Genomic DNA, 10,313 nt, shown 5'->3' on the forward strand with positions numbered 1-10,313 from the left:
AGATGTGCAAGCAGAGGTGAATCACAGGTTCTCAACACTGGCTGTAAATAGGAAACATCTAGGAATCTTTAAAAAAATACAGGTATCAATGACCCACACTTGTCCATTTAAGTCAGAAGCTCTGGGAGGGAGGGCCTGGACACTGACATTTAAAACTGAAGTGATAAGGTAGGTGAGGCTGGGAGCCAATTGGTTAGACAATCACTGGGCATGGATTTGGTGAATGCTAGAGACAGATGTAAGTATTGGTGCTTGAGGTACCTTTCATTCATGAAATTCTATGAGATGATTGCTGGAATTATGCTTATTATTGGTTCATTTTCTAAAAATATTCCCTGCACAATATAACGGTTGTTTTGTTTTTCATGCAGGTAACTCAGCTGACCAGCCAGGAACCAGACTGAGTCATTCCACAACATTAATGTTCTTGAAAGAACACTCATCACAAATACACATGTATTTGTTTAAAATAAGAAGAGAGTAAGAAAAGAGTAGCAAGTGGAGAAAAAGAAGAGTGGGTTTTAGATACTTTTACATTTATGTCATGATATTAGGGAAAGATGTCTCAAATCTAAATACTTCCTGGTTCTCTTGAAATGCCGTATTCAAACCTTGTCTCCTCCTTGTTTATGGTGATAATAATGATGGGCAATATATTTTCCTTCTTTTATAATATCTGTGTTTACGGTAACAGAGAGGCCATGCCATGTGTTGATTTTAGAAGCTTTTCTAATTAACAGGACTTGGAATAAGTTCTACATAGAATAAGAAAGACCATTTTGGGATAGTAGTATTTGTGGGAGGGCTAAGTGATTCTGGTTTATAATTTTCCCATTAAGAGTGCTTTCTAAGAAAAGCAGTAAGTTTTGGAAATGAACACAAAAACAGTAAAAAAGGGAAGGAACTCCTTTTAAAATGATCATTTAAATGTTAGGAGAAAAATAACCCTAAAGTCTCACAATGTCAAAACTAATATTCAAACTCTCAATCTGTTTGATTAAAAAAGTTTATTGAGCTGTAAAATAAATACATTTCCATTAAATATTAAATAAATTATTTACAACTTGAAAAAATACTTTTTATCTCCATGCATCTTTATATACAGAAATAAGACTTAGGGTTAAAAAGTGACCATTGAAAGTTTAAAACCATCAGAACGGAAAGGTTCTGTTTTCTCTGGATCCACTGAAAAGAGGAACCAATGCATCACTCAGGGTTGTGACTTGGCAGTGACTCGGATCTGATACTCTGTTAGAAAATAAAACAAAGTGTTAGAGATAAACTCAATTCCAACATAGCTTTAAGAAAATGTCAAAGAATAATCAGGAGTCAGAATTTCTGTCAACTTTTTTTCTAGGATGTCTTGTGAAAAATGCTAAGAGCTTTTCATAGACAAACTATCCGGTTGACGTGAATCTTTCTTTCACATCAGCTTTGGTTATATGCCTACTTAGGTAAAGACTGCATGTGCTCAAACCTGTTTCATCAAATTCTGCTTAATAAAACTGCAGCAATAGTCATGAGAAATAGTTTTCCTAACCAAATCTATGCAGTGGATATAATTAAAAATGAAGATGAAGTGTCTCAGTGTATTTATGATATACAGTTAATTTAAGATAATTGGTACCAAGGGCATAATAATAGTAGATACCAGTTATAGGCAGCCACTATGTGCCAGCTCAGCATAATCCTTTTCCTAAAGTCATTCTGGACCTCCTTTGAGAAATTTCAATTGCACTAAATAACCAGAAATCAACCCTTATTCATGCTGGTGGTTTTAGCTTCAGATCATTAAGCCAATTCATTAATAAATTTTGATGAATAAGTATTGAGTATAGAATTGTCATGGATAATTATCTATTTCATGACTTATTGAGCTAATTCTGTAACAGGCTCAGAACATAATGCCTGTACTTAACCAATGCTAAATATAGTGGTTCTCCAAGCATCTGGAGTGTTGATTAAAAATGGTACTACTGACTTAGTAGTAGAACTACAATATATACTCTGACCAAGCTGCCTCTCAAATCTGAACCCCTTCTCTCCTCCTATTTCTTTTCTGTATAAGGGTATTCCACCTGCTGTTTCCACTTCCTCCCATTTGTAGCGCAAGCTCCTGGATGCTGGCTCTTCACCATGTGAGCTCAGCCTATCAGTTCAACCTTATCTTCCCCAACGCCACTTGAACTAGGCCATTTCTCAAACATTTCTAAAATAATCTAGCCCATATCACACTATTTATCTTCCTTTCCCTTTATAATCTCTTGTCCCCATCTCACCAGTTCTTCGAGGCTCACTTCCAGTGCCATCCATATGGACATGCTTTTCTGCTCCCTAAATGTATCCCACTGGATTCTATTTCTCCTTCAGTGGGAACTCCTCATATTCCATTGGTTCCTTCCTCATGACATATTTTACTTCCCCTAGTATTCTCATTCCTTACACTTTTTTTCTATCTACTAAACACTAAGTTGTCTGAGAACAGAATTTGTGTCTCCCTCATCTTTATATCCCTTATAATAGTAAGGACATAGTCCCTTCTCAGTACTGAACTCCAGCTCATGCTCAAAGAATAACACTTTAATGTAGCCAATGTTCACAGTGTATAATTAAGAAAACATGCTTTGCTCATTTTTCTTCATATAATACATGTTATATTTTTTTTAATTGTAGGATATTATATAAAGATATCTTTTAAAACTCAAACCTGTAATATTCTCTTTAGTTATGCTATGGCATGTGCATTTCCATTTTCTTGTTGAAGTTTCTTTCGTTCTTCAGCTGCACCTTCATATTCCCTGAAGTATCGTTTTCGAAGCCTTCCGAGAACAAGATATTCTACTGTTATCAAAGTTCTATTCATCTATATATTGACTGGGGTTTCATGAGTATAGGGAATTCCTTTCATAAGTTGTTATAGACCGTTGCACACTTATGGACCACTCCACCAAAACAAAACCTAAACCCAGCTAAAAGTATCACGAATGTTCTTCTCAAGGGGATCTTTATGTTGACTTTACATAAACATATTTTCAAAGTACTGAGATTTAAATAAGTGTGCCTTGAGATGCAAACTTTCAGAAAGCATGAAACACATTCATACCCTGCCCCCCCCCCCACCAATTTAGCACAATTGCCATGCACAATTGGGAGAAGAAGATAGTATAGTTTTACCAGAGAAGGACTGTATGCTTGTACAAATTAATCTGAATGCTTAGTTTTTTTTTAAAAAAAAAACAGGCTTACAAAACAGAGTTTTATTTATTTCTAAATATAATAAATACCTCTAGTTTTATTTATTACTACTTACTACCAAAAAACTCAATGGTCTGAAATGTCTTAGTGTTGTACAAGCAATTCTATTTTTAGTAGGTCTTTATCTACTAAATATTACTATTAAAATCTTAAGAACTTTTGTTGTGACTTTCGGGGAAAAAATCAAGTTCAATTATGAAAAAGCAGCAACTATGTCTTAGGCAAGTATTTGCTATGTGTTTCAAATACAGGGAGAATACCAGAGAAAAGGACAACATGACAAAGTTTTTCCATACTTTTCCAAAGGATTATTAAATATCTCAACTTGAATAATTACAAGCTTAAATAATTCTTTCAAAAGATCTTCCCTAACTGGCAATTTCTTCTTCTATCCTTCTATGTCAAATAATAATGGTTTGTCTGAGGGAATCTTTGCTAAATACATTTGCATATTTGACTTGAGGTACTAACAGACCGAAATAATTTCTAGGGTGTGCAAAACAAATTTAAACCACACATACAACTTTACGTGCACCATAAAACAGTATTCTATGTGTCATTTTATCATTATCTGATCTGAGTTTAAAATAATAGCAAACAATGGCAGAAGATAACCCCTTGTTTCCTGAATGGCAGGAGTAGTAGATCATGTACACAGTCCAGCTGTTAAAGTAATTTACCAAGACCTGAAATTAGAATAATGAGTCTTGCTTTTCCCCAAGCTCTAGTAGCACATGAGTCATTATAGAGCCATTCACACCCTCCCCCAACATCCTTAATTCACTGACTTTTGTTTGACAGACAATGCCATTTTTACATACCCGCCAGTGTCTACTACCTGGGACAGTCTAGTTCTAGCATTCATTGGTCATGCAATGAAGTATGTGGTCTGTTATTACAAGCACAGGGAAGATACTGCAGGAATGAAACAGTAATAGAATTGTCCCTGCTTCCTATGCCATGCCATATGGAGGAAATTTATTTTAATAATTGAGTTCCCATATTGCACTTGACAATAATAGGCATAAACTCTAATATGTCAGTACACCATGCTATAAAAGTCCTAACTCAGAATTTTGCATTCTAATAGGAGCAGAAGACATATTTTCTTGGCTCCTGGCTTGAAGCTCTTTGTGATTTTTTAGTACCAAAGCAATATCTCTGACAACCTACTATGAACCAGGCCTTAATTAGCTTCTGGGGGCTTGTTTTAGCTTAATATAGTCATAGATGATATCAACACTCTGAGATTTGGAAGTAACCATGAGTAGCCATATAACATGAAACAAAACTATCACTTTACGTTCAAGAAAAGGGTTTCATGTATTAAGTTTCAATGGTGGCCCAAGTAATATCCATTTGACCATATTCTATGAGTTGTCAATGAAGTATAAAGATATAACCAAAGATCATATGCCACCAATAGAATAACTCACCTAAAATATGATACCACATTGTGATAGAAATACTGAAAAAAATTAACCCGGCATTATTTTATTAGGGATTTTTAAGATATGCCTTACTTACAGGAGTGTAATAATAACAGCAATAGCTGTGAAGCTCATGGCGGAGACAAAAGCAGCTATAGCTGCTAAAGCAATTTTTGATAAATCACTGTCAGCCATGCTGTGAATCTTCATGGACTTTTCCCCACATCGTTCACCAAAGTAATCCTGATGACATCTGCAAACACCCATATTTTAAAATTATAATCACTGAAAAAATTCCAATAAATTTTATGTTTGCTTTCCAGATCATAAACAACCACTAATTCTAACATTAAAAAAAGTCATGCCATACATTTATTTGTATTTCAAAACGATGAGACATAGAATGCATTTGAGCCAAAGATCTATTAGTATAAGAAAAAGTTGAGATTCGTTTGGGTGTGATATTCCAAGAAGACACACATTTTCATTCTTTGTGCTCCATGTATGACCAACTGATGAGGTCAGTGACTTGTTATGGAGCTAATACATTCCACTATCATTTAATGTGCTAGCGGCTTTTGGGGGGAAGGAAGCTAGAACAACATTATGTGAAAACTACCTTTAGTTCTTTTTTTATCAAGAGGTTTTGTAAATATATATTGTAAAATGATGGTTTTCACCAGGGTTTAGCAAACTATCGCCCATGGGTTAAATCTGGCCATTTGCCAGGTCTTTTACAGCATGCAAGCCAAGAATGTTTTTTCTGTTTTCAAATGGCTGTATTTTAATTGGTTATACGAGTACATACTTCACCTTGACCCACGAAGCCCAAAATATTTCCTACCTGGTTCTTTAAGAAAAAGTTTGCAAACCCCTGGTTTATATATTGAAAAAAATAAATGGTTTTCTGCAGTTAGGGGTTTCAGACACAGTGTTAGAAATATAGAATTCTACGTAATTTAGGAAAACTTACTGGCATGATACTGTTTCCAGGTGCTCTATAAATTTGCATTCTCCATGAATGCAGAAATTTTGGAATTCTGCATCACATGGATTTTTCTTCTTTCTATTTCTTCTATTTTTTCCATTTTTGCCTCCTTTTTTCTTTCTTTTGGGTTTATCTGAAGTCTTTGAACTTTCAGTTTTGTCTTTCTTGGGCTTAACTACCTGTTCCACTAAAAAAAAAGATTCATTGATAACAGTTTCTCTTCATCTGGAATACCATTTTGGAGACATAAGAGAAAGAAGTCCTAGCAGTGAGAGCTCACAGGGATAACAGCTATATTTGTCTCATTATTTAACACAACTCATACACAATAATTGAACAAAGAGAATATCTGTATTGTGTGACACTTAAAGATCTGAACCCCTTTGTTATTTTATTAGCTTAGAAACATATTTTGAATTTATTTGTGTCAGTAATATTATTATTATTGATAATAGGAATAATAGGAGTTACTTGTCTAAGAAAATCCATGAAATATTTTAAACATTTTTTTCACTGCTAATACATACCAAGTTCTTGGTAATGAGCATTAATTTAATTAAACCCAAATCACAGTTGAATGTATTGTTACTATCCAGATGATACAGATGAGAAAAATGAAGTTGAGTAAAGACAAGTAAGTTGCACTAGGACACGTAGCTAGAAAATGCCAGTCCTGGGATGTTAAAGCCTATTATTTCCCTACCATATTATGTTTTCTCTTGGAAAAAGTTTGGTTCCATTAATTAAAATGGGATTCGAGTATATCTGGTGATTTTCTTTACTCATATTGGTCTTGTGCTCACTATCATAATTGGGAATTAGTGTGTAACACTTGAAATGAAGAAAACAGAATTATACATTAGAGTTGATCAATTTTCTCCAACTCCCAGATTACAACAGATTATAATTAATCGATACCTTCTGGGGGCTCATTTCTATGATCAATCTATTTGAAAAAGGGGAGTCCAGAAATATTTGTACTTGCTGCTTCCTAGATTCATCCTAACTCTTCAGATCCACAGAAACCTTTGTTCAGGGTTACAGTTATGCGGGGTATAGTATACCCATATGCTAAATATAAGAAGAACCAGTTTCCATGTTAAAGCTGTGCATTTTGTTGTACTAATTCCTGAATAGTTTTATCTGAGCAAGTATTTAGCAGAGTCCAGTGGAAAGAGCAAAATATCATAATGTCATAATAAAATTAGTCATAATGGTCCTGCAGTACCCACTAAATAGAGAACTCTGGAAACATAGGGAAGGGTATCAAAGATAGAACCCTATGATTAAGGTAATGACCAATAAATATTACGAAAATTTTAGCATTTACTATATCAACATTAACAATAGTCAAATTAGGAGCAATGTTTAATAGGTGGCTATGCAATTTTTATATTGAAACTTTCCTCTGATGATAAGAAAAGTACCACAGATTAGGATAATTCCTCTAACAGAAACATTTCAAATCAATATGATGCACTTTATCAGATATATTACAATTTTTAGACAGAGACAAATGGTCACTATGCTGAAGTGCTTCAATAGACATTAACCCCATGGATCAATTTCCTCTCTGTTTTACAATGCATTGCAATTTTATCCACTAGCCATTTTCATCACCAACAGTTCATTTGGCCTTATGAAATGTTAACTTGAAACATCTTTAAGACAATAGTTTCTAGAGTCTTAATGGTCTAGTCTCATCCCCTGCAAAAATAAGAATTATAGATGGACCCCTTCACCTTATGTATTATAAAAGCACAAATTCTGAAGCAAAGGAGGAAAGTGGAGGGATCGATAAAGCTTTTCCCACCTGCCACTTAACCCAGTCACCATCCTCGTGGTGTCACCTGCTCTCCCTTCACCAGTTCTGGGAGCTAGACAGATGGGGAGGATTCAGGGAAACTACAGTCAGGAAAGAAGGGTCCTTAAGTCCTGCCTCCATAGTGGATGCTCCTAGGATATTTAGATCTGATTTACTGATGATCTGCCCTCTAACTCCAAAGTAATATGAGGGTAATGAACAATACTGACCTCTTACTTTGGTACCCTCATTTTAAGCAAATGCTCTTTTTAAAAGATCAGATAACAGCAAAAGAAAAGTATAGGTCACTATTATTTAACTGACAAATGAGATTTGGGGTTAAATAGTGATTTTAGCAATATAAAATCCATGCGTATTTGTCCTTCTTTAATATTTCCATAAGGTGGTATTACTATTATTATTACCAATTTCTCAACATCTAATTCACAAAGGCTAAGATCCAATCGTTCTTCTCCCATTACTTCTTTCTGTTCCCTTACTCGTGTCAAAATGCAGTTATTTAGAGAAAAGCGGTGGTGGGGAGTGGCTATAAAAGCTGAGATACTAAGTATATAGGACTTGTTGATGTTTAATCTGTTTCACAGATTGGCGGGGGTGGTCGTGTGGCAGAGTATCTGGGACCAAACAGATTGGAGTTTCTCATTCTGGCTGTGGAATTTGGGGCAGAATGCTTAACCTTCTTGAGCTTCAGTTATCACATCTGTAAAATGATAACAATTCCTACTTCACAGAGTTGTGAAGATTAGACTTACTAGACATAAAACGTTTGTTAGAGTTACAGACACATAGGATGTGCCCACCAATAGCTCTTTCCATCTCAGTTGCTAGCTTACCTAGTGGGGTATACAACAGTCATACACGCAAGAAAGCCCCTGGGACATCTGGGGAGCAGCTTTTCTTTGGAAGCAGCTTTGCTCATGCAAACCATACATCTTATAGGCTACACTGTCACCTTATCCTCTACTCACCTCTGACTAAATCATCTACAATATAGCCAGATATTTGTGGTTCGTTATCGTACTCTTCTGCATAGTCAGAGTCGATGTCCGAGGAGAGTTCGCTACTAGAAGGCATTTCACTCGCAGGAGAAATCTCACTTCCCGAGGACATCTGACTCCTTGAGGTCACCTCAAATCCATCAGCAGTGTGGTCCCCAGAAAATGGTTTCCCTTTCCCAGAGTAGGTGTCATTGACGTCTAATCCAGCAGTATAATGGGCTATGGGAGCAAGAAAAAGGGAAGAAAAGAGAAAGTAAAGCAGAATGCCTTTTCTCACCAGTCAGTTGCATTCGGGAGACAGGTTTATCTTCAAAGCAGTTATTGTACATGTGCTATTGTTTGTGATTGAGTCACTTATGAAAGCAACTTCACATTTTGCCAACACATGGCTGTTTGTTGTGCCAGTTACAGAGCTTCTTTCATTGTTTTCTTTTCCACAGACAGCCTACATTAATTTCCACACCAAAATATATATATATATATATATATATATATATATACTACCAAGTAGGCAAATTAATGTCATATAATTATTTGAGAAGTAATATCTAAATATTGTCATAACTTCACATACCAAATGCATTTGTAGTTTCTAGAATGTTACCTGTCCCATTTTAATAAACAGGTTCTAGAGATAAATACCAGATTTTCCTAACACGTGCTGACATTTTTAACAAGAGTATGTATATAAAATGTAAAAAGTAGTTGATAATAATTATTCTTATTGCCATTGTTTCTTATTATTGTTCTCACATTGAGTAAAACTAGGGACTAGGTAAGATTTGGGGGCCAGAATTAAGCCCCTGCTTTATCTTTTAGGTCTCAATAAAGCAGCGTCAGAGTGGTACTTTTAACTTCTCCCTGGGACGATGAGAGGCCCTCTAGAAAAGTAAAAACAAAATCACTTGACAGTGGAGATGGAGAATTTAGGCAGGAGGTCGCACTCCTCGGTCCGAGACTTAACCACTCTTCTCCAAGATCTGCGGAAATCACTTCACCTCTCTGTACCTCGGTTTCTTTATCTTATCTTTATCTTTATTTGGATCACAGGATCTCTAAGTTCTCCTTCAGCTGGACTCAAGTAAGAGTACAAGGATTCTCAGGCTCCCTCTTGCTAGCTTGGAACATCTAAGACACCCACCCACTTTTCTCTTCCACCCAGGGAGTATCCACAGGGAGGGAGGGACCTCGATCACCTCCCACGGGACAGAGCCGGGGGCGCCGAGGGGCGGTTGTTTTGGAGAAGCAGCAGCAAAATTCAAGAGGTGCCCGCGGTGGGAGAAGCGCTGGGCAGCAGCTCAGAGCCGGGATGTCCTCACCTGAGCCGAAGATCAAGAGCGACAGCACCACAGGCGCCGGCAGCAGCAGCGGGGCTCTCATTGGTCCCTCGGAGCGGCGGCGTCGCGGTCTCTGGGGCAACTCGGCCGGGAGCTGCTGGAGGGAGGAGGAGGTGGTGGGGAGAGGGGTGACAAGGGGAGTCTTGCGGCCGTGCTCGCAGGCCCGGCCGGGCTCGGGCGCTGGAGGCAGCTCCTGAAGCTCGCCTCGGGATCCCTGGGCGCCGGCTCGCGCGCAAGGTGTGCGAACGTTCCGGAGGCGCGGCGCGCACCTGCAGCTTTATAGGCCGGGCGGGCACCCGGGCATCGCCTGTGACGTCACGGCCGCCGCGGTGGGTGGAGGCGGGCGGCAGCCCCGAGAGAGGTTACTACCCCCAAACCACACACGGATGCCAGACGCCCCACCTTCTGGGACCGTAGAGAGCCGCTGGGAGGAAGTGAAAATTAAACCCCTCGCTGCAAGCTGAAAAAAAAAATACCAGA

At 37.5% G+C, this 10,313-nt stretch overlaps 1 protein-coding gene across 1 annotated transcript; it reads right to left on the reverse strand.

Annotated features, from left to right (window-relative positions):
• Positions 1–992: 992 nt before the first annotated feature.
• Positions 993–10,098, reverse strand: AREG (amphiregulin). The gene is made up of 6 exons (XM_068542152.1): positions 9,816–10,098; positions 8,467–8,715; positions 5,659–5,860; positions 4,783–4,938; positions 2,708–2,819; positions 993–1,248 (listed from the first exon to the last, which is right to left on the reverse strand). The coding sequence occupies exons 1-5, from the start codon at positions 9,874–9,876 to the stop codon at positions 2,726–2,728; spliced, it is 762 nt and encodes a 253-aa protein (XP_068398253.1). The 5' UTR covers positions 9,877–10,098; the 3' UTR covers positions 993–1,248; positions 2,708–2,725.
• Positions 10,099–10,313: the final 215 nt, after the last annotated feature.

The sequence above is a fragment of the Eschrichtius robustus genome, chromosome 4 (assembly GCF_028021215.1).
Source record: "Eschrichtius robustus isolate mEscRob2 chromosome 4, mEscRob2.pri, whole genome shotgun sequence".
NCBI classification, from domain to species: Eukaryota; Metazoa; Chordata; class Mammalia; order Artiodactyla; family Eschrichtiidae; genus Eschrichtius; species Eschrichtius robustus.